The sequence below is a fragment of the Ranitomeya variabilis genome, chromosome 1 (assembly GCF_051348905.1).
Source record: "Ranitomeya variabilis isolate aRanVar5 chromosome 1, aRanVar5.hap1, whole genome shotgun sequence".
NCBI classification, from domain to species: Eukaryota; Metazoa; Chordata; class Amphibia; order Anura; family Dendrobatidae; genus Ranitomeya; species Ranitomeya variabilis.
In genome coordinates this window covers 399662370-399688012 of record NC_135232.1, presented here as the reverse complement: position 1 = coordinate 399688012, position 25643 = coordinate 399662370, and the positions used below count along the sequence as shown (strand labels likewise).

General features: G+C 42.2%; 1 protein-coding gene across 1 annotated transcript in view; it reads left to right on the top strand.

Moving 5' to 3' along the window:
* The window catches only part of GLIS3 (GLIS family zinc finger 3), a 615191-nt gene that overhangs the window by 510535 nt on the left and 79013 nt on the right, over window positions 1-25643 (top strand). Inside the window, exon 8 of the mRNA XM_077249138.1 lies at window positions 11660-11834. Within this exon, the coding sequence (XP_077105253.1) occupies window positions 11660-11834 (175 nt within the window). The remainder of the gene's footprint in view (window positions 1-11659; window positions 11835-25643) is intronic.

Here is a 25643-nt window from a genome sequence, read left to right as displayed (position 1 = left end):
TGATAATAAAGCGTTGTTTTTTGCCTCATTTTTTTTTTTACGGTGTTCACTGAAGGGGTTAACTAGTGGGACAGTTTTATAGGTCGGGTTGCTACGGATGCAGTGATACTAAATATGTGTAGTTTTATTGTTTTTTTTTATTTAGATAAAGAAATGTATTTATAGGAACAATATAAATATATCTTTTTAATTTTTGGGGGGGATTTTTTTTAAATTTTTTTTACACATAACATTGCCCCGGGGGGGCATCATGTTATAGTATAAGATCGCTGATCTGACAGTTTGCACAGCACTCTGTCAGATCGGCAATCTGACGTGCACAGCTCCTCCAGGCTTCCCGGCGCCACCTCCCTGCAGGACCCGGATGCCGCGGCCATTTTGGATCCGGGCCTGCTGCAGGGAGGAGGAGGGAAGAGACCCTCGGAGCAACGCGATCAGATCGCATTGCTCCGGGGGCCTCAGGGATGCACGCAGGGAGCCCCCTCCCTGCGCGATTCTTCCCTATACCGTCGGAACACTGCGATCATGTTTGATCGCAGTGTGCCGGGGTTAATGTCCCCGGGGCGGTCCGTGACCGCTCCTGGCACATAGTGCCGGATGTCAGCTGCGATAGTCAGCTGACACCCGGCCGCGATCGGCCGCGCTCCCCCCTTGAGCGCGGCCGATCGCATATGACATATTATCCCATTAGTGGTCATACGGGCCCACCCCACCTCGACGGGATAGTACGTCTAATGTCAGAAAGGGGTTAATAGGAGAATGCTGACAAGAAAATATAGAGCAAGTTTCTTAGTGATACCTAAAGAAGGTGAAAAAAAAGTTGAACATTGTTTTAAAAAAGTTTATAGTAAACATAGTAGAAATGAAAACATGAAAAATTCCAAAATTGATAATTTTTTTCACTTCTGCCAAAAAATGGAATACGTAAGATTAAAAAGAGCATATACTCCCAAATCTATAAAAATACGTGTAAAACATAAAACAATTGTAAAAACAAAAAAAATAATAGTTTTCCTCTAATCGTACTATCCCATGAGATAAAATTATATAATTTTCACTGCATAATGAATACTGGAAAAATAAAATAGAAAAAATGGTGAAATCGCAGCGTTTTCCTTTTTTAGTCCACACACAAATAAAAAAAGTTTTTCTCTTATAAGGGTATGTGCACATGTTAAGTATTTGCAGCAGGATTTTTTGTGTTGGCAAAAAAACTGCTGCATAAAATGCACAATTTTTATGCATTACAGTGTACACTGTGTGCAGAATTATTAGACAAGTTGTATTTGGATCACATGATACTTTTTATACATGTTGTCCTACTCCAAGCTGTTCAGACTTGAGAGCCAACTACCAGTTAAGTAAATCTGGTGATGTGCATCTCTGTAATGAGGAGGGATGTTGTCTAATGACATCAAAACCCTATATAAGGTGTGCTTAATTATTAGGCAACTTCCTTTCCTTTGGCAAAATGGGTCAGAAGAGAGATTTGACAGGCTCTGAAAAGTCCAAAATTGTGAGATGTCTTGCAGAGGGATGCAGCAGTCTTGAAATTGCCAAACTTTTGAAGCGGGATCACCGAACGATCAAGCGTTTTATGGCAAATAGCCAACAGGGTCGCAAGAGGTGTGTTGGGCAAAAAAGGCGCAAAATAACTGCCCATAAATTGAGGAAAATCAAGCGTGAAGCTGCCAAGATGCCATTTGCCACCAGTTTTGCCATATTTCAGAGCTGTAACGTTACTGGAGTAACAAAAAGCACAAGGTGTGCGATATTCAGGGACATGGCCAAGGAAAGGAAGGCTGAAAAACGACCACCTTTGAACAAGAAACATAAGATAAAACGTCAAGACTGAGCTAAGAAATATCTTAAGACTGACTTTTCAAAGGTTTTATGGACTGATGAAATGAGAGTGACTCTTGATGGGCCAGATGGATGGGCCAGAGGCTGGATCAGTAAAGGGCAGAGAGCTCCACTCCGACTCAGACGCCAACAAGGTGGAGGTGGGGGACTGGTATGGGCTGGTATCATCAAAGATGAACTTGTGGGACCTTTTCGGGTTGAGGATGGAATGAAGCTCAACTCCCAGACCTACTGCCAGTTTCTGGAAGACAACTTCTTCAAGCAGTGGTACAGGAAAAAGTCGGTATCGTTCAAGAAAAACATGATTTTTATGCAAGACAATGCTCCATCACATACCTCCAACTACTACAGCGTGGCTGGCCAGTAAAGGTCTCAAAGAAGAAAAACTAATGACATGGCCCCCTTGTTCACCTGACCTGAACCCCATAGAGAACCTGTGGTCCCTCAAAAAATGTGAGATCTACAGGGAGGGAAAACAGTCCACCTCTCGGAACAGTGTCTGGGAGGCTGTGGTGGCTGCTGCATGCAATGTTGATCGTAAACAGATCAAGCAACTGACAGAATCTATGGATGGAAGGCTGTTGAGTGTCATCATAAAGAAAGATGGCTATATTGGTCACAAATTTTGGGGGGTTTTGTTTTTGCATGTCAGAAATGTTTATTTCAAAATTTTGTGCAGTTATATTGGTTTACCTGGTGAAAATAAACAAGTGAGATGGGAATATATTTGGTTTTCATTAAGTTGCCTAATAATTATGCACAGTATTGGTGCACATGGTAAAAGCAGGGCCCGACTGGGACTGAAAATCAGCTCTGACACACAAACCAGAGCATCCCACAAGAAAATTGCAGGTTTTTTTAAAAAATAGGGCTGTATCATTTCTATGCAAACTTTTCTGTAAAGTTTGTGATGATAAAACTAAGGGAAATCAATAGGTGAAAAACGACAATACATGTCCCTCTCCCTTGTCGTTAAAAGTTGTGAGATGCGCCATTCTGTGACTGCAGCTATGCCCCTTGACCCCGCTGACAATTTTTGGTTTTTGAAGGGGGAACCAGAATTAGGACTTCTGCTCTGGAGCCACATGACTTCTATGTATGTCCCCAGCTGCTGGAGGACCTAAGGTCAGTGCATTTTATAATAATTAAAAGTTATGTTGTCAGCCCATCCTATCTCCTCATTAAAGGGGTTTTCCACCCAGTGCAAATTTTTAGTCAGCATTGCAGATTGCTGACTACTGACAGAGTGTAATGTATACACATATATACCATTGCGGGTTATCACATAACATTGCGGTCTATCACATAATATTGCGGGTTATAGCTAGATTAGTGACGAAATGTACAATTGGTGGAAAAAAGTTGAATTTGATGGATCTAGGTCTTTATTCAACCTATGCAACTATGTATCAATTTGGCTTTACTAGGCAGTTCAACTAGTTGTCTTAAGTAAGTGATTTGCCAAACATATTCTCATCCACTTCTCATCCATTTCTCTTCAATTTCTTTTGAGAGGAGCATATGAGAATGGGTTTGTGTCACATACAGTGCTATGTAAAAGTTTAATTAATATTACTGTTATTGTGAACAGTTAAGTAAGGCTTCTTTCATACTAGCGTCGTACGACGCACGTCGCAATGCGTAGTTTTGGAGAAAAAAACGCATCCTGCAAAACTGCCTGCAGGATGCGTTTTTTCTCCATACACTTGCATTAGCGACGCATTGCGACGGATTGCCACACGTTGCATCTGTCGTGCGATGGATGCGTCGTGTTGTGGCAGACCGTCGGCACAAAAAAACCTTACATGTAACGTTTTTTGTGCGTCGTGTCCGCCATTTCCGACCTCGCATGCACGGCCGGAACTCCGCCCCCTCCTCCCCGGAAATTACAATGGGGCAGCGGATGCATTGTAAAACGGCATCTGCTGCCCCCGTTGTGTTTTTTTTTCACAGTATGCGTCGGCACGTCGGCACGTCGCATTGCGACGTGCGTTGTACAACGCTAGTGTGAAAGTAGCCTAAGTTGAAGGTGAAATGATCTGTAAAAGGCCTAAAGTTAAAGATGACACATCCCTTTTGTATTTTAGGCTATATGTATATATATATGTATATATATATGTTCATCTTTTACATTTTCAAAATTACAAAAAAGAAACTGGGCAGATGCAAAAGTGTGGCACCGTTGGTGATTTGTGTGCAAAGATAACGTTGACCGAGGTTTCACACCTTAATTAACGTGTTATGGTTATGGCTTGTTCACTATCATCATTAGGAAAGGCCAGGTGATGCAAATTTTCCAGCTTTATAAAAATCCAGTCTCCACTAACCATGTGCCAAAAAATAGCAGCCATGGGTTCTTCTAAGCAGCTGCCCAGCACTCTGAAAAAGAAAATGGTGGAGGCCCACAAAGCAGGAAAAGGCTTTAAGAAGATAAAAGGCACCCTTTCCTCAGTTCGAAATGTAATTAAGAAATGGCAGTTAACAGGAACAGAGGAGAGATAAGATAAGGTCTGGAAGACCAAGCAAAATTTCAGTGACAGCTGCTCATAGGATTGCTAGAGAACCCCTGCTTGACTGAAAAAGACCTTCAGAAGGATTCAGAAGACTCTGGAGTTGTGGTATATTGATTGTTCTACTGTTTAGAGACACCTGCAAAAATATGGCCTTCATGGATGAGTCATTAGAAGAAAACCTCTCCTGCATCCTCACCATAAAATTCAGTGTCAGAAGTATGCAAAAGAACATCTAAACAAGCCTGATGCATTTTGAAAACAAGTTCCTATGGACTAAAGAGGTCAAAATAAAAGTCTTTTGCCACAATAATCAAGGGTATATCTGGCGAAAAAAGGGCACAGACTTTCAGGAAAAGAACATCTCGCCAACTATTAAGATTGGGGGTGGATCAATCATGCTTTTGGGTTGTGTTGCAGCCAGTGGCACGGGGAACATTTCACGGGTAGATTGAAGAATGGATTCAATGAAATGTAAACAAATTCTTGATGCAAACATACCATCATCTGTAAAAAATTCTGAAGTTTAAAAGAGAATGGCATCTACAAATGGATAATCATCCTAAACACACATCAAAATCCACAATAGACTAGCTCAAAAGGCGCTAGCTCAAGTTTTTTTTTCCATTGCCGTAACAGTTCCCTGATATGAACATCATTGAAAATCTGTGACTATTTCAATGCAAAGTTGGGTGGTCATTTTAAAGAGGATACACTGTATATTTTTTGAGGAATGCTATAATTTACACATCAGAACAAAGCGAAGTAGCTTAAGAAGAATATTGCAAGCTTTTAATGTCATTAGCCATAGTCTCCTTTTGGTGACATCCGGGTAATTTTGTTTCCATTTGAACCAAACTGACATATACTCAATGACCACAATGAATGATGTCATGGTTTGGCCCTAGGATTTATAAAGATCACACACCTTTTTCTACTTTTCAATTCTTAAAGCAATGTGAATTTCCGACATGTTCATCTACCATGTCTAATCAATTTCGCAGCTGCCACTCATTGGCAATATCTTTCAAAGACACCTCTGAGCCATGTAAACAGCTGTGACCCTTTAATAGCACAGAAGTGACCAGACAATGAACTTCCATTGCTCCGACCTAGTGACATATTATATTAAGGCTCACAGCAGGTTGGCTATCATTGTGCTGTCCATCTGCAAACACTAACAATTTAATCTTGTTGCTTACATACCATTCACAATGTATCTGGTAACTATGAGAAGAAAAGATGCTCATTTGCCAGTTTGTCCTTTTTGTAATAGTTCTAAACATTATAGAGTTTTTTTTACATTTCAAATGGAAAGGCTGGCTTTATGCTATTTCAAGTAAATTATTTTTGCATACTTTTCAAGTCCATTTTATAAGTCATTTACTACAATTATGACTTTCACGTCCACAGACGTGGTAAGTATGCACCACCTTTTTGAGCTAGGCATACGATTGCATTTCTGACTGACCACTTTCTTCCATGGTACAAAAAATAAGAAAATAAGAACTGTGCCATCCGTAGCAAAATCATCTTCAGGCAATGCACCATCTCATGCTGCAGAGAATACCTTTGAGTCATTGGCGGCTATGGATATAAAAGGACAGAAACTCATAGTGTGGCCAACATCCTCCTCTGACCTCGAACCCTATTGAGAACCTTTGGAGTATCATCAAGCAAAAGATCTATGAGGGTGGGAGACAGTTCACATCAAAACAGCAGCTCTGTAAAACTATTCTGACAACCTGCAAAGAAATTCAAGTAGAAACTATCCAAAAACTCACAAGTTCAATGGATGCAAGAATTGTGAAGGCGATATCAAAGAAGGAGTCCTATGTTAACATGTAACTTAGCCTGTTAAGATTTTTTGATTGTAAAAACTATTGATTTCAGTAAATGTGACCTTTAATGCTGCAAATTCAACAAATCACCATTTTCAGTTCTCTACTACCTATAAAATGTTTGGTGTAGGAAAAAGCAGGTACGACCACTTATAAAAATAAAAAATATTTCTTTATTCGGTATCCATTAAGAAGTTTCTGATAGTGCATCAATACATCTCTGACGTGTTTGCGGCATTAGAATACGCCCTCAGCCATAGCTTCATCTAAAGTATTCAAATACAGGAAACGCATCAGAGATGTATTGAAGCACTGTCAGAAACTTCTTAATGGATACCGAATAAAGAAATATTTTTAATTTTTACAAGTGGCTGTGCCTGCTTTTTCCTACACCACTTTTTTTCCTCTTATTTATGATGACCAGTAGAGCAAGCAGGTCCCATCCGAAAAGTGGATTCTGAACTATATTTATTTTTACTATAAAATGTTTGGAAACTCTCTTGTGCATAATAATTTGGAAGGGTGGATTTTGACATTTTAAATTATGAAAAAAAAAATACTGTTATCAATTCGGAGGTTTGTCCAATAAAATTTGATTTATATTCTAACGGTTCATGATTTAAACATTATACTGACTTATTTGCATCAGCCATTTAGGAAAATCAGAGAACAATAGAGTTTGCATAATAATTTGGAACGTGGTATAGATATGACCTATGGTTTGGCATCTAGTGCCCACTGTACAAAAGTTAGACTATCAGCTGCATTGGGGTGAAAAGATTAAAGTTGCGAAGTGGGGCCAAAATACTTGAAAATCTGGGGGCCCAGACATGGGTTAACATGGCACTGCCTCCATTGTTCTGTTGTATGAACCTCATACAAAAAGCTTAGAACTGCTTTAATAAATCACCTGGTCATATTTGTTGAAGTTTTGCAATTTATATGATCTTTTGTCAATTTTTGTTTCTTGCTTGAGCTTGATTCTTTTGCTGCCTAAATATCATATATACTGTAAGTGATTCCGCATTATTCTGTGTTCAGTCAGAAGTTTTAGATTAGCGTCACTACATGATCACAAATGAACATGGCTTGTCAATGTGGAAATCCCTCAGTCCATACTACTTAGATCAAGAGGTGGTAGAAGAGAGCTACTGAGCCGTGTGTAATCATCTCTTGTTTTACTCTGCTTTGTATTAGGTTTCAGAACTTTTCAATGTGGTAGCACTTAAAGTGAGAATGGTAAATCTGTTTGATCTGCGGAGAAATACTTTACTATTGTATCTAAGATTTTTCTGAAATTGGAAACATCTGTTGAATGTAATTTGTAACATTATCAATTTAAAAGAAGAAGACAATGAAGAAGCAATTAGAGTCGCCAATTAACCTGTGGTTGGGGAGCTTAACTGGGTCTAAGTACAGCTCTTGTAATCTACAGAATGCCTTCTAAGGCTGCTACAGATTCCTTTATAATGACTGCATTGGGAACAATTTAAAGAATGGTTTAATCTACAGGGTTTTAGCATGCTAGTAAGGTATTATGGTCAAAGAGGCAGCATCTAAGCTTAACCTATACACCAGGTTTTCTACGGCTATGGGTGTACCCAAGGAGGAGCAACTGAAATACTGAGAGCTAGTTGGTGTTATCAAGTCATTTTTCATTGGTCGGAGTGTATAGATCAAGGGTTAGGGCAACAAATTGCATTATATTCCATGAGGGAGGCTACATTATTTTCTTTGAGGGAGCTTCATTATATTCTATGGGGGCTGCATTATATTCTGTGGGAGGCTACATTATATTCTTTGAGGGGGGCTACATTATATTTTATGAGGGGGTTACCCCAACCCCTGCTGCATAATTAAGATGTGTACATCCTTATATTATACCCTGATATTAGCGTCTTTTACCACACAATTGGTGGTCTTGTATTTATTTCTATGTAGCTACATAGTGGGCCCCAAGAATGATTTTCTCTGGTGGGCCCAAGGTGCTCCAGTCCAACGCTGGATCTAGCCATTATGCCGACAGAGACAAGCATGATTGAAACCTCTAAGGGCCAATGAGGCAGGTTGACTAACCAATTGCAAGAGATAGTCAGCAGACAGGATTGATTATCATCGGTCAGTAGGATTGGTGGTACCCTATATTTCCTGTGTTCTGTCTCTTGTACCAGCTATTATAAAATTTGTGAATACTACCCTGATGCACTTTTGGATTTTCTTTTTGTATTCAGACCTGGCTAGCTTCCTATCTATCCTCTCATGTAATCTTTGGATTCCCTCACTGGTTTAAACCTACTACTGAATGACACATCTCTGCCTTTGATTCTGATTGACTTCTTGGACTCTGAACTAACTGTACCTAACTATGCATTTGGATCAGATATTGTCCTTGTCCTTGACTCCAAGCTTCTGACCCAGCTAGTTTTGGTCCTACTCTCAGCTTGCTCCACTGGTCAGAAACTAGTCTACAGATACAACTTAGGGAACCCTGCATTGTAGTTCAGATCCCTGTAAAGTTAAAGGGTCAAAACCAGGGAGCATTTGGACCTTGCAAATTGGAGTGGCCAGCAGTTGAGTCCCATTTTGATTAATAAAACCATATTCATAACAATTTTAAAGAAAACCTGTTTAGGACATTTCAAAGTGTTTAATGGTTAACTGCGAGTACAGAAGTACAGCCAATATTAATGTGTTTAGCATACTGTAGTTTTACCATATTATTTTATATGATACATTTAATGAACATAGAATACTATTCTATGTGTGAAAACCCTTATCCAAATAACACAGACCACAAAGTAACACATAACCCACAAATACAAATGTTTGTGAGAAATTCCTGGAAATTGGATGGCTGTAATATTAAGAATGTACTCCTTATAACACACAAGTAAGCTGGGACATTCCAAGTGTAATTCCCAAGGAAACTAATGTCGTAACTCTGAAGTAGCCTGATCTTTTTAGTGCCAAGTTAGACTCAGCCACATCTATATGGATGAGTAAGCTACAAAGCCAGATGTGAAAGTTTTCATCCCAGGAGAATGAGTAAAGTAAATCTGGGTTATACAGTGCTTTAAATTGTGATCTCCATTATTCTATGGGAAAAAATAGATCTTGCTATTATTTTATACATCGAGTTATATAAAATTGTCATCTTATTACCAGCATGCCTTCCATTTCTGAGTTCAGCATAGCCCTTAAATGAATATGTATAGCCAAAGATACAAATGCTTACTGCACTTGATTGGAATCTATGTGATGTACAATTTGATGGCATATATACTCGTGTATAAGCTGACCTCCGTATAAGCCGAGGCACCTAATTTTGCCACGAAAAACTGGGTAAACTTGCATGGCTCCCCCATCCCTGTTCTTGTATGCATGGCTCCTATCCTTGTATGCATAGTTCCTGTAAAACAAAAAAAAACCACATCCTACTTACCTCCCTGCGTGCCCTTGCTGCATCTCATTCCGGCGCCAGCAGCTCTTCCGAGCGATCACGCGGCCCTGCTCATTAAGGTAATAAATATTCATACCACGCCTATGGGAGTGGAGAGAGGTAAATATTCATCATCTTAATGAGCGGGCCACGTTATCTCTCGGCCAGAAGAGTTGCTGGCACCGGAACGAACGAGATGCAGCGAAAGAGCACGGGAAAGTTTAGTATGATGTGTGCTGGGTGCCGGCGGCTGTGGCTGTAACTGTGCACGCCATAAGAGAAATTAATATTCATTACCAGCGCAGTGAATATTAATTTCTCTTTAGCAGCGGGCACGATTACAGCCGCAGCCAGCTGCTCCTGCCTCTGTGACCCGCTGCTCCACCGCTCCCCCTCCCCCGCCGTCTTTCTGGGACAATGACTCGTATATAAGCCAAGGGGGGCGTTTTCAGCACAAAAAAATGTGCTAAAAAACTCGGCTTATACATGAGTATATGGTAAATTAATATTACTCTGAATCCACTTAGAAACGTCCAGGGGATTTTTTTTTTCTATGAATAGATATTAGAGAAGCCCTCACATTAACTTTTTTTTCCCATAAACATGTTTTTATATGTATGTACTGTAGTGTGAGTGTGTTAATATTCTCACTTACCACTGCCTTGTCTGGGGTCCAGCGCTGTTTTGCTCCTCTTCTCAGTGACATTGCTGCTCTTCAGACTGCGCATGACCCGGAAGCGTCAAAATGAAGCTCCATAGATTTTTAAACTTGTGAAAGAGACTTCCTCCTCACACATAGAGCATAGAGTGATCTTGAGAGTGTGAAGAGCAGTGATGTCACTCAGAAGAGGAGTGGAACCGTGCTCAATCCTGGAGAAGATGGTAGAAGGTGACTACATTAACATACTTATTACACAATAGAAAGTTGTTCAAGAAAGTCTGTGTAGAGTAAACCATATTCAATACAAATTGCCAAAAGGCAAAAAATCCCTAACTAAAGACAATTAAGCTATGTTCACACTTTGCGTTTTTTATACAAAGTTTAAGCTACTTACAAAAAGCAGGTCTCTTATGCATGCTGATTAAGTTTAGTGCCTAAAAAAATCTGATTCAACTTCATAAGGTTTTGGCACCAAAAACGCAGCAAAACCTGATGCCTGCATTTTTTGCAGCGTTTTCTGCATTACCCATTGCTTTTTGAACGGGTGGAAAAAGCTGCAAAAGCACTGAAAAAATGCCAAAAGAAGTGACATGTTGCATTTTGCAAAAAACGCAGCTCTTTGACAAAACAGTCAGGGAAAAAAATCAAGGTGTGTGCATGAGATTTCTGAAATCTCATAGACTTTGCTGATACTGTGAAACATAGGAATATCTAGTGCAATCACAAGGGTCAGTAATTAGTCCAAAATATAGGGATATATTGCACACAATGAGAATACATTGGTATTAGTAGAGTGTTTGGTCCATGGTCACTCTGATTTGAATACTTGATCATAAACAAAAAATATGTAGGGAATAGTCTCATCAGGTAGAGTGATACTCCTTATCTAAAGGTTGAGATAGTGTGCAATATATACGTATTCCTATTAAAATAAGTAATAAAAGTTACATTGTAATTGTCCTTAGTTAGGGATTTTTTACCTTTTGGCGATTTGCATTGAATACATTAACATACTGCCCTACACTATATTCACATATAAAATGTTTAGGGAAATACATTCATCAGAGTGCTTCTTTAACAATACTGATATTCTGTATCTGTATATGCCCTCACCTTACCAGCAGTGTTAAGAGCGACGCCTTTGCACAGTGTGATCACATTAGTGAAAGAATCTGGCATTTATATTGCCTGCAATTTATCAATATAACGTAATTGTAGATTTTGCACTTCTGGTCATATGACACAAACTTCAACTGTTCTCCTTTATGTTCATTATGTCTGAATGTAACGTTTTTTCTTGTATCATTAAAAATTGCCTAAATGTAATATTTACTCCCATTTTTAGCTAACCTGTTCTCAAGTACTCACTCCAGCCGAAGTGGCACAGCAGCTGGCAATGTTCCCCAGTCACAGCCTCTATCTTCTAGTCATCCTTCTCCAGGAAGCAACATGCAGTCCAGTCCACACAATGCCCCATCCCAGCTACCTCCGATAACACCAATGGAATCGGGCACTGAGAGGTAAGAGCTGCACTATATTTGCAATTATATATAATTATATATTTTTTGCTCCAGTAGTGTTTGGGTACATTGTCAAAAAGCAAATTTAGCTAATTCATTGGAAACAATACTATTCTAATGTGAATGTAAATGTGGGACAGAATCTATATGGAATAACAGAAGTAAAGGCAAGGATGGATCAGACATACAACACACCCCATCAGAGACAGATGACCCTATTGATTTGAAGGTACATAGGGGGTATTAATACAGTGGTGTTATCATACTCTCAGTTCTATTTTTTTTTATGATGTACTCTTTTTTATAGCTGTGAATTTGAGGAAAAACTGAATAAATAGAGTTTAGAGTAGAAAATCACATTTAAGGAATAATCTTTTTTTTTCTCCATGATGGCTTGGCTTTACAGTAAGAAACTACCATAATATGTCAAAGTGAAATATGTGATTAGGTTATAAAAAGCTAAGTAAATTAATCTTATATAAAAGAAGTGAGATTGTACTTGAAAGTGGTCATTTCCTTTTCGGGCAGAAGCAGAAAGAAGTATTGGCTGCTGGAGGATGTAGCTGAATGCCAGAATGTTCCCAATGAATCACATACAAGTTTTCTTAGTTTTCTTCATGTTGTACTGTGGCTTCAGCTAGCGCTAAGTGTTGAAGTGCCAAATGGAGGAGATTTATAAGGAGCTGTCTAGAACAGTTTATCTTTTGATTGTGAAAACAACGGCCATTCCTGGATCTGGAACTAAATTACATGTATAAAAATCTGGAATCCAGAGCAACTTTGTTTCTGGTTATGTATATGTTATGTTATGTTTGCTTAAACTGTAAAACTTTGACTTATTTGCAGGGCTTTTTTGATAAAATAGTATGAATACTGCCTGTTTTGGAAAGATGGATTCAGGGATAGCAAAAATTTATTTGGAAATGCCAGTTATAGGGTAGTTCTAACAAGCTAGAAAAAATAAGGGTGTGGTTCAACTAGTTTAAGAAGTAATATGAGATTAATAGGATTAGCTAATTTATCTTTATAAGGGTTGGGTACAGAGGTCCAATTATCATTCTTCTCTTCACACATTGATAGTCAATTAATCTTGCCACCACTGCTAAGGGGTGCAGAGGATGGATTTACCTAAAGAGAGCTTTAAATAGTTGTACGCAGTAACCTCCACCTTGCGGTGACTTCAGGCCACCATAACATTTTAGTTAAGTTTATACAGGACATTTGGAAAGTTTGTTGTTAATCCACTATACAGGTCCTTCTCAAAAAATTAGCATATAGTGTTAAATTTCATTATTTAGCATAATGTAATGATTACAATTAAACTTTCATATATTATAGATTCATTATCCACCAACTGAAATTTGTCAGGTCTTTTATTGTTTTAATACTGATGATTTTGGCATACAACTCCTGAAAACCCAAAAAACCTGTCTCAATAAATTAGCATATTTCACCCGTCCAATCAAATAAAAGTGCTTTTTAATAACCAAAAAAAAACCCATCAAATAATAATGTTTAGTTATGCACTCAATACTTGGTCGGGAATCCTTTGGCAGAAATGACTGCTTCAATGCGGCGTGGCATGGAGGCAATCAGCCTGTGACACTGCTGAGATGTTATGGAGGCCCAGGATGCTTCAATAGCGGCCTTAAGCTCATCCAGAGTGTTGGGTCTTGCGTCTCTCAACTTTCTCTTCACAATATCCCACAGATTCTCTATGGGGTTCAGGTCAGGAGAGTTGGCAGGCCAATTGAGCACAGTAATACCATGGTCAGTAAGCCATTTACCAGTGGTTTTGGCACTGTGAGCAGGTGCCAGGTCGTGCTGAAAAATGAAATCTTCATCTCCATAAAGCATTTCAGCCGATGGAAGCATGAAGTGCTCCAAAATCTCCTGATAGCTAGCTGCATTGACCCTGCCCTTGATGAAACACAGTGGACCAACACCAGCAGCTGACATGGCACCCCACACCATCACTGACTGTGGGTACTTGACACTGGACTTCAGGCATTTTGGCATTTCCTTCTCCCCAGTCTTCCTCCAAACTCTGGCACCTTGATTTCCGAATGACATGCAAAATTTGCTTTCATCAGAAAAAAGTACTTGGGACCACTTAGCAACAGTCCAGTGCTGCTTCTCTGTAGCCCAGGTCAGGCGCTTCTGCCGCTGTTTATGGTTCAAAAGTGGCTTTACCTGGGGAATGCGGCACCTGTAGCCCATTTCCTGCACACGCCTGTGCACGGTGGCTCTGGATGTTTCCACACCAGACTCAGTCCACTGCTTCCTCAGGTTCTCCAAGGTCTGGAATCGGTCCTTCTCCACAATCTTCCTCAGGGTCCGGTCACCTCTTCTCGTTGTACAGCGTTTTCTGCCACATTGTTTCCTTCCAACAGACTTACCATTGAGGTGCCTTGATACAGCACTCTGGGAACAGCCTATTTGTTGAGAAATTTCTTTCTGGGTCTTACCCTCTTGCTTGAGGGTGTCAATGATGGCCTTCTTGACATCTGTCAGGTCGCTAGTCTTACCCATGATGGGGGTTTTGAGTAATGAACCAGGCAGGGAGTTTTTAAAAGCCTCAGGTATCTTTAGCATGTGTTTAGAGTTAATTAGTTGATTCAGAAGATTAGGGTAATAGGTCGTTTAGAGAACCTTTTCTTGATATGCTAATTTATTGAGACAGGTTTTTGGGGTTTTCAGGAGTTGTATGCCAAAATCATCAGTATTAAAACAATAAAAGACCTGACAAATTTCAGTTTGTGGATAATGAATCTATAATATATGAAAGTTTAATTGTAATCATTACATTATGGTAAATAATGAAATTTAACACTATATGCTAATTTTTTGAGAAGGACCTGTACACAATCATGGCCAAGAGTATTGGCACCCTTGAAATTGTTCCAGAAAATGAAGTATTTCTCCCAGAAAATTAATGTAGTTACACATGTTTTGTTATACACATGTTTATATCATTTGTGTGTATTGGAACAAGACAAAGTAAAAAGGGCAAATTGGACATCATTTCACACAAAACCCCCAAAATGTGCCAGACAAAATCGTTTGCATCTTTCCAAAATTGTAGGTAAACAACTATTTTTTCAAGCATATGATGATCCTTAAAACTCACCTATGGCAAGTAACAGGTATGGGCAACATGAAAATTACATCTGAAACTAGATAAAAAGGGGAGGCATTTACTCAAGCTTTGCATTTTGTGTCTGTATGTCCCACACTCAAGGTTACACGCCCATCTCCAGAGATCTTGATGTACCTTTTTCTACGGTGTGCAACATAATCAAGAAATTTACAACCGATGGCACTGTAGCTAATCTTCCTGGATGTGGACAGCAGAGAAAATTGATGAAAGGTTGCAACGCAGGATAGTACAGATGGTGGATAAGCAGCCCCAATCAAGTTCCAAAGAAATTCAATCTGTCCCGCTGGCTCGAGGTGCATCAGTGGCAGTGCAAACTATCCATCGACATTTGAGTGAAATGAAACGCTATGCCAGGAGACCCAGGAGGACCACACTATTGACACAGACACATAAAAAAGCTAGACTGCAGTTTGCCAAAATGTATGTGAGTAAGCCAAAATCCTTCTGGGAAAGCGTCTTGTGGACAGATGAGACCAAAATAAGGCTTTTTGGTAAAGCACAACATTCTACTGTTTACCCAAAATATAATGAGGAGTGCATAGAAAAGAACACAGTACGTACAGTCAAATATGGTGGAGGTTCAAAGTTTTTTGGTGGTTTTGCTGCCTCTGGCACTGGGTGTCTTGACTGTGTGCAAGTCATCATGAAATCTGAAGATTACCAAAAGATTTGGGGTCTCAATGTAGTGCCCAGTGTCAGAAATCTGGGTTTGAGTCCTAAGTCATGGTTTTCCTGCAGGGAAATGACCCCAAACATACTTCAAGAAGCACCTAGAAATGGATGGAAAAAAACACTGGAAGGTTCTGAAGTGGCCAGTAGGGTTGAGCGACTTTTACTTTTTCAGGATCGAGTCGGGTTTTGCGAAACCCGACTTTGTCAAAAGTCGGGTCGGGTGAAATCGGCCGATCATTGCGAAAAGTCGGGGGCCGACTGAAACACGAAACCCAATGCAAGTCAATGGGGAATAAAAGTCGGCAGTGAGTGGAGGACAGGAAAACACCTACAGAGCCCATTTTAATGTCAAAAACATCAATTATTGTTACTTAAGCTTGTCAATCTTAATTAACCTTATAATAATAGGTATTGAAAATTGGGGGTCATTTGGTTAAAGTTGTGGGGGGGGAGGGCTGGCTCAATTTTTTCTTGGGCTCAGGAGAGGTGGAATACGTCACGGCGGTGGAGCAGGGAGAGGTAAGTATTTCAACTTTGCAAGTGCTGTGATCCTGAGCAAGCAAGGGGGCACACTCATTCGCATTGCCACTGGCACAGGGCCCCTCAAAGTACGGCGTTGTGATTGACGGCGGGGGCGCCTCCCACCGGCAGAGACACTTTTGCGTACTATGAGGGGCCCTGTGCCAGTGACGTCGCCAATGAGTATGCCCCCCCACCTGTTGAAGGAACCTGCACTTTCATCTGCACCTTCCTCTTTGTCCCCATGTAAGGTGGTATAGTATGCGGGAAGGGGAACTTGAGTTTCAGCAGGGTCAGATTCAGGCTGTGTAGAGTGCAAGGGGAATGTAGTGGTCTGTGTCAATGTACCAGCAGACTCATCTAGCAGTGGCTGGGCAATAGGCAGGAATGAGGAGGAAACACAGATATTGGCCCAAAATAAAAAAAGTAGGCTAAAAGCTGTTAAAAATTGGTAACAGGAGTAAACAGGCTGCATTGGTTTGTTCAGTGGAGGAGAACAACAATCAGCGGCAGACACCGTTAGTAGGCCCAACCAAACAAGTAGGCCAAATGCAGTTTCATATTCTAAATATAGGCCGAAAGCCTGAAGATTGAAGCTCAGCTTTGTGTAGTAGAGGAAAACAAGAGGCAGCAGCAGACAACGTTACTAGGCCCAAACCAAGAACTAGGCCAAATGTAGTTTCATATTGTTGTTACAGGCCGAAAGCCTGAAGCTTCAAGCTCAGCTTTGTTTAGTAGAGGAAAACTAGAGGCGGCAGCAGACAATGTTACTAGGCCCAACCCAACAAGTAGGCCAAATGCAGTTTAATATAAAAAATATTTAAACGAAAGCCTGAAGATTGAAGCGCAAGAAAAATAAACCAGGAGAACACCAAGGAGCGGCAGACACCGTTAGTAGGCCCCAACCCAACAAGTAGGCCAAATGCAGTTTAGTATTTGAAACGGGACAACAGTTGAAGTTCAGCTTTGTTCAGTGAAGGAAAAAAAAGATGCAGCGGCAGACACCGTTATTACGCCCTAATAATAAAGACAGTGGTAGTAGGCGCAAAGTATTAAATGGAGTCCAGGGCCCCTGTATATTTTAACTATCATCTATCATTTCAAATAATTCGTATTGGCAGTGCCATTTCAGGTTTTACCCGCACAGACTACACAGTGGTGGAGTTGGGAGAGGTAGTATTGCAAGTGGTAGAGCACAGTTCATTCTGGGGGGGAACACTCTCTCGTGGGTGGCGGTACTGGCACAGGGCCCCTCATATTACGACAGTGTAATATGAGTTGTGGTTCAGTGTCTCCCCCCAAAAAATGAGGAAGTCTGGTGGAAGAGGCCGTGGGCGGGGGTTGCCAGCTGGTACTGATGGTGCTGGTGGTGCTGCATCTTGAGGTAGTGGCAAAAGCACAGTAGCACCTAAGGCTGGAGGTGTTCAGCCTGCGTCATCGTCTGGCTACACAAGGCCTCAAAGGCTCCCTTACCAGGGAGTAGGAAAACAGCTTTTAAAGCCGGAGAAGCAGGAAAAAGTGTTGTCTTTCCTTGCTGACTCACCCTCTAGCTCTTTCGCCTCCTCTTCCCAACGTTCTAAATGTAAGAGCAGCCAGTCGTCAGTGGATGCTCCCGGTCAGGAAAAAGACGTTTCCTTGTGTCCTTCTCCCAAACCAAAAGTGAAGGATGCAGCAGGCGACACTACAGGTTACTCCATGGAGCTCTTTACACATACCGTGCCTGGGTTCGAAAGGAAAATTGTACACTGCCAATTACAAGAAGAATAGAACATGGAGTGCACTGATGCACAGCCACAGCTAGATTGTGATGCTGTTCCATTGACTCTGATCACTACATTGCCCTCGCAGTTTACCGAGCTAGAATGTGACCCTGATGAGACTATGGTGCCCTGTCCCGAACGCTATAGCACCTTACACGGTGACACTGAGGAAGGTGCACATGACATTGAGGAGGAGGTGATAGATGACCCAGTTGTTGACCCAGATTGGCAGCCATTGGGGGAAGAGGATGCCGCTGCCACTAGCTCAGAAGCGGAGGAGGATGATCCGCATCAGCCATCTACATTGCAACAGCTGTCATCTGGCAGGCTCGTATCAGGCCAAAAATGTTTGCGAAAAACAAAAACAGTTTTAGAAGAGCGTGGCCATTCGGTGAAAGTAGCACAGCGCACAATGCCTGAAAAGGTTTTCGATAGTAGGAAGAGTGTAGTGTAGCAATTTTTTAACCAAGATCAGAATGATCAGTCAAAAGTTATCTGTAAGAAATGCTCCAAGACCTTTAGCAGAGAGAAGAATCTTCAAAATTTAAATACAACGTGCATGCTTAGACATTTAACCACCATGCACTTGCAAGCCTGGACTAACTACGAAACGTCCCGTACCATTGGTGCACCTGCTCGGAGTGAAGGTAGTCAGCAATGCTACATTGCTTCCCTCACTGTAAGCCCACCAGTTAGGACACCACCAGCAGCAAATGTGGAGGTATCATCGTAAGGCCAAAGCAGTCAGGGAATCACAAGGTTATTGGTAGGAAAGACTGTATGTAGGCCAACAACAAGAATACCATAACAAACTCTCTCTCAATCCGCCATGTCCACCACCACCACCACCGCTAGTTCCACCATATGCAGCTCTCCAGTCCAGCTCACCCTACAAGAGACTCTCGTTAGGAAAAGAAAGTACTCATCCTCTCATCCGCGTACACAGGATTTGAATGCCCACATTGCTATACTAATCTCATTACAGATGATGCCCTACCGTTGGGTTGAAAGCGAAGCTTTCAAAGACCTGATGGCCCACGCAGTACCACGCTATGACCTACCCAGTCGACACTTCTTTGCGAGAAAAGCCATCCCAGCCCTCCACCAGCATGTCAAAGACCGCATTGTCCATGCCTTGAGGCAATCAGTACTAGAGAGCTGTGGGTCAGAAAGACCCAGAAAAACGACCAGACATCCAAATATGATAAATATAAAAATAAACTTTATTGCTACACAATAGTAATTATAAATATATCACAATTAGAACAATTAGAACACAGGCAAGGCAAAGTGCCGCAGGGTGTGCACAGACACCACCATAGAAGCATGCATAGGGCGCACGGAGCCGGGATCAAACATGTAACCATGAAAATACATAGTGGGCAACAAAGCCCATACTAGTAGGTGAAAAGTACAATCAAGACATTTACATAACCAGGCTAAGGGCCCAAAAGCCAATGGTATAGTGAATGTATGGACATTACCTTAAATAGAGCAGCCTAGTGGAATGGATCCAGGGTCCGTGCGCCCTCCCCGACGCACGTTTCGGTGATTAACCTTCCTCAGGGTTGAGGCAATCAGTCAGTGGAAAGGTGCACCTCACAACAGATGCATGGACCAGTAGGCATGGCCGGGGACGTTACGTGTCCATCACGGCGCACTGGGTTAATGTGTAGGATGCAGGGTCCACAGGGGGCAGCCATAGTGCGACAGTTCAGCCTATCCCACAGTCTCAGGAAAAAGTTGGCATACGGCGTTCGCCACTCCTCCTCCTCCTCCAGAAGCGAAAGCTCGTGCACAGAGCGCAGTCGCCCTACCACTCCATCCGCAGCTGCCTGTGTTGTACATGGGGTGTCCCATTATCGAACAGCTAGTGGTAAGCGTCAGCAGGCTGTGTTTCAGATGAAGTGTTTGGGCGACAACAGACACACCGCGGAAGTACTGGTGGAGTACTTGCAGCAACAAACTCAGTCATGGCTGGGCAGTGTACATCTTGAGGCAGGGAAGGTATTCAGTGATAACTATTGTTGAGCGATACCGTCCGATACTTGAAAGTATCGGTATCGGAAAGTATCGGCCGATACCGGCAAAGTATCGGATCTCGCCGATACCGATACCCGATACCAATACAAGTCAATGGGACACCAAGTATCGGAAGGTATCCCTGATGGTTCCCAGGGTCTGAAGGAGAGGAAACTCTCCTTCAGGCCCCGGGATCCATATGAATGTGTAAAATAAAGAATTAAAATAAAAAATATTGATATACTCACCTCTCCGACGCAGCCTGGACCTTACCGATGTGAACCGGCAGCCTTCTTTGCTTAAAATGAGCGCGTTCAGTACCTTCCATGACGTCACGGCTTCTGATTGGTCGCGTGCCGCTCATGTGACCGCCACGCGACCAATCAGAAGCTGTGACGTCATCCCTCAGGTCCTAAATTCCTAGAAGGGAATTTAGGACCTGAGGGATGATGTCGCGGCTTGTGATTGGTCGCGTGGCGGTCACATGAGCGGCACGCGACCAATCAGAAGCCGTGACGACATGGAAGGTGCTGAACGCGCTCATTTTAAGCAAAGCAGGCTGCCGGTTACTACCAGGGCGCGTCAGAGGGTGAGTATATCCCTATTTTTTATTTTAATTCTTTATTTTTAACATGGATATGGATCCCAGGGCCTGAAGGAGAGTTTCCTCTCCTTCAGACCCTGGGAACCATACACTGGGAACTTCCGATTCTTCCGATACCACAAAAGTATCGGATCTCGGTATCGGAATTCCGATACCGCAAGTATCGGCCGATACCCGATACTTGCGGTATCGGAATGCTCAACACTAGTGATAACGGAAGGAATTTTATGGCTGCCATAGCCCTTTCAGAACTGAAACACATACCTTGCCTGGCTCACACCTTTAACCTGGTGGTGCAGGGCTTCCTCAAAAATTATCCAAAGTTACCAGCCCTGCTCCTGAAGGTGCGAAGACTTTGCTCGCACATCCGCCGGATGCCCATACACTCCAGCCGTATGCTGAACCATCAGCGAATCTTCCCCAGCACCGCCTAATAATCGACGTTGCAACAAGGTGGAACTCCACACTGCACATGATTCAGAGGCTGTGCAAACAGGCGTGCTGTTATAAATTTGTGGGAGGATACACGGGAAGGCACTTGGATGGCAGACATGGAGTTGTCTGGTGTGCAGTGGTCGACGCCATCATAAGCATTAACATCCCACTTATGCGTCTGCTGATGCAAAGTTTGAAACACATTAAGGAGCAGGCGTCTGCAGCCGAGGAGGAGGGAAGCCTTGATGACAGTCAGCCATTGTCTGCTCAGGGAACTGTCCAGGACGAATTGGCGGACGAAGAGGATGAGGAGGAGGATGATGGGGATGAATATGTATGGGAGGAGGATGATTCTCAGGTGGCAACAGAAACTGGTGGCATTGCAAGGTCTGGTACAGGTTTATTGCGGGACACTTGTGATGTTGATTTGCAAGAAAGTGGGCCTCAACCCAGCAGAAACAGTTAATTCACACCTGGAACATTGGCCCACATGGCTGAGTATGCCTTGCGTATCCTAAAAAGGGACCCCCGCATTTTTAAAATGATGACCGATGACGACAACCGGTTGGCCTGCCTCCTGGATACAAGATACAGTTAGGTCCATATATATGTCCATATATATTTGGACAGAGACAACATTTTTCTCATTTTGGTTATAGACATTACCACAATGAATTTTAAACAAAACAATTCAGATGCAGTTGAAGTTCAGACTTTCAGCTTTCATTTGAGGGTATCCACATTAAAATTGGATGAAGGGTTTAGGAGTTTCAGCTCCTTAACATGTGCCACCCTGTTTTTAAAGGGACCAAAAGTAATTGGACAGATTCAATAATTTTAAATAAAATGTTCATTTCTAGTACTTGGTTGAAAACCCTTTGTTGGCAATGACTGCCTGAAGTCTTGAACTCATGGACATCACCAGACGCTGTGTTTCCTCCTTTTTGATGCTCTGCCAGGCCTTCACTGCGGTGGTTTTCAGTTGCTGTTTGTTTGTGGGCCTTTCTGTCTGAAGTTTAGTCTTTAACAAGTGAAATGCATGCTCAATTGGGTTGAGATCAGGTGACTGACTTGGCCATTCAAGAATATTCCACTTCTTTGCTTTAATAGACTCCTGGGCTGCTTTGGCTTCATGTTTTGGGTCATTGTCCATCTGTAGTATGAAACGACGACCAATCAGTTTTGCTGCATTTGTCTGGATCTAAGCACACAGTATGGCTCTGAATACCTCAGAATTCATTTGGCTGCTTCTGTCCTGTGTCACATCATCAATAATCACTAGTGACCCAGTACCACTGGCAGCCATGCATGCCCAAGCCATCACACTGCCTCCGCCGTGTTTTACAGATGATGTGGTATGCTTTGGATCATGAGCTGTACCAAGCCTTTGCCATACTTTTCTCTTTCCATCATTCTGGTAGAGGTTGATCTTGGTTTCATCTGTCCAAAGAATGTTCTTCCAGAACTGTGCTGGCTTTTTTAGATGTTTTTTAGCAAAGTCCAGTCTAGCCTTTTTATTCTTGACACTTATGAGTGGCTGCACTGTGCAGTGAACCCTCTGTATTTACTTTCATGCAGTCTTCTCTTTATGATAGATTTGGATATTGATACGCCGACCTCCGGGAGAGTGTTGGTCACTTGGTTGGCTGTTGTGAAGGGGTTTCTCTTCACCATGGAGATTATTCTGCGATCATCCACCACTGTTGTCTTCCGTGGGCGCCCAGGTCTTTTTGCATTGATGAGATCACCTGTGCTTTCTTTCCTTCTCAGGATGTACCAAACTGTACATTTTGCCACTCCTAATATTGTAGCAATTTCTCGGATGGGTTTTTTCTCTGTTTTCACAGCTTAAGAATGGCTTGTTTCACCTTCATGGAGAGCACTTTTGACCGCATGTTTACTTCATAGGAAAACCTTCCAAATGCAAGCACCACACCTCGAATCAACTCCAGGCCTTTTATCTGCTTAGTTGAGAATGACATAATGAAGGGATTGCCCACACCTGTCCATGAAATAGCCTTGGAGTCAATTGTCCAATTACGTTTGGTCCCTTTAAAAAACAGGGTGGCACAGGTTAAGGAGCTGAAACTCCTAAACTCTTCATCCAATTTTAATATGGATACCCTCAAATGAAAGCTAAAAGTCTGAACTTCAACTGCATCTGAATTGTTTTGTTTAAAATTAAATTGTGGTAATGTCTATAACCAAAATGAGAAAAATGTTGTCTCTGTCCAAATATATATGGACCTAACTGTATAAAGGAAAACTGCAAAATATCATGCCACATGAGAACCTAGGTCAAATATTGGCTACCAAACAAGCAACTCTTGTAGACCGTTTGGTTCAGGCATTCCCAGCACACAGCGCCGGTGATGGTTCTCACACGAGCTGCAGGGGGCAACATGGCAGAGGTGCTAGAGGTGCAGAAATCCGAAGTGGCGTTGGACAGAGGGGTTTTACGAGGTTGTGGAATGATTTCGCAATGACCGCTGACACGACAGGGACAGCTGCATCGATTCAAAGTGACAGGAGACAGCATTTGTCCAATATGGTTACAAACTACTTTTCCGCCCTTATCGATGTTCTTCCTCTCAGGTCATTCCCCTTTGATTACTGGGCATCTAAACTAGACACCTTTCCTAAATTGCCAGAATATGGATTACAGAACCTCGATTGCCCTGCTGTCAGTGTGCTTTCAGAAAGAGTGTTCAGTGCTGCTGGTTCAATACTAACCGAAAAAAGGACACGTCTGCCTACCAAAAATGTTGATTAGCTAACCTTCATTTAAATTAACCAATCATGGATTTCACATTCTTTTGCCCCACCTTCCCCTGCTGACACGTAGCTTGCCTGAAAGATGACTTGCTTTTGGGGGGAGACACAGAACCCCAACTCTGGCCCTGTGGGATAACACAACACTATGAACATGGCAGAAAGTGGCTGCCTGATATATGACACACTAGCAGTACAGCAGAATATAAACTGTGTGAGAATTACTATCTCACTTTTGGGGGGAGACACTGAACCACAACTCTGGCCCAGTAGTATAACACAACACTATGAACGTGGCAGAAAGTGGCTGCCTGATATACGACACACTACCAGTACAGCAGAATATAAACTGTGTGAGAATTACTATCTCACTTTTGGGGGGAGACACTGAACCACAACTCTGGCCCTGTGGTATAACACAACACTATGAATGTGGAAGAAAGTGTCTGCCTGATATACGACGCACTAGCAGTACAGCTGAATATACACTGTGTGAGAATTTGAATCTCCATTTTTGGGGGGGAGACACTGAACCCTAACTCTGGCCCTGTGGGATAACACAACACTATGAACGTGGCAGAAAGTGGCTGCCTGATATATGACACACTAGCAGTACAGCAGAATATAAACTGTGTGAGAATTACTATCTCACTTTTGGGGGGAGACACTGAACCACAACTCTGGCCCAGTGGTATGACACAACACTATGAACGTGGCAGAAAGTGGCTGCCTGATATACGACGCACTAGCAGTACTGCAGAATATAAACTGTGTGAGAATTACTATCTCACTTTTGGGGGGAGACACTGAACCACAACTCTGGCCAAGTGGTATAACACAACACTATGAACGTGGCAGAAAGTGGCTGCCTGATATACGACACACTAGCAGTACAGCAGAATATAAACTGTGTGAGAATTACTATCTCACTTTTGGGGGGAGGCACTGAACCACAACTCTGGCCCAGTGGTATAACACAACACTATGAACGTGGCAGAAAGTGGCTGTAATTATTATAAAAAAAAATAAAAAATACTGCAATAACAAGCTTCCTACAATGATCTCAGGGCAAGTACGGCAGCAATAAAAAGGACAGCTGAACAAAAAAATTGGTAGACAAATAAACAAGACAGGTAACTGTGCAGAAAGGAGCAACAGGATTTTTGCTTTGAAAAAAGCAGTTGGTTTGCACAGCACCGTGCACACAGCTATGCAGCTGCTGCACTAAAATACGACCTCCACTGTCCCTGCACAAAAAGGTGGTGTGGGACAGTGAAAATCGCTCCAGCACAAGCGGTTTGGGGTTTTTTATTTCCTCCCTAACTCTGTCCCTGCTTCTGACTAACTGCAGCAAACTCTCCCTATGCTCAGATCGGCAGAAGTAAGATGGCGGTCGGCGTGCACGCCCCTTTATAGCCCCTGTGACGCTGCAGACAGCAAGCCAATCACTGCCATGCCCTTCTCTAAGATGGTGGGGACCGAGACCTATGTCATCACGCTGCCCACACTCTGCGTCCTCATTCATTGGCTGAAAAACGGCAGTAACAGCGTCATATGAAACGCGACTTTGGCGCTCTGATCGTGTACCGCATGGCCAATCCCACACTAGGATCGGTTCGGGTTTCATGAAACCCGACTTTGCCTAAAAGTCGCCGATTTCTGAAAATGACTGATCCGTTTCGCTCAACCCTAGTGGCCAGCAATAAGTTCAGATCTAAATCCTATTGAACACCTGTGGGGAGATCTTAAAATTGCTGTTGGGAGAAGGCAATGCTCAAATATGAGAAACCTGGAGCAGTTTGCAAAACAAGAGTGGTCCAAAATTCCAGTTGAGAGGTGTAAGAAGCTTGTTGATGGTTATAGGA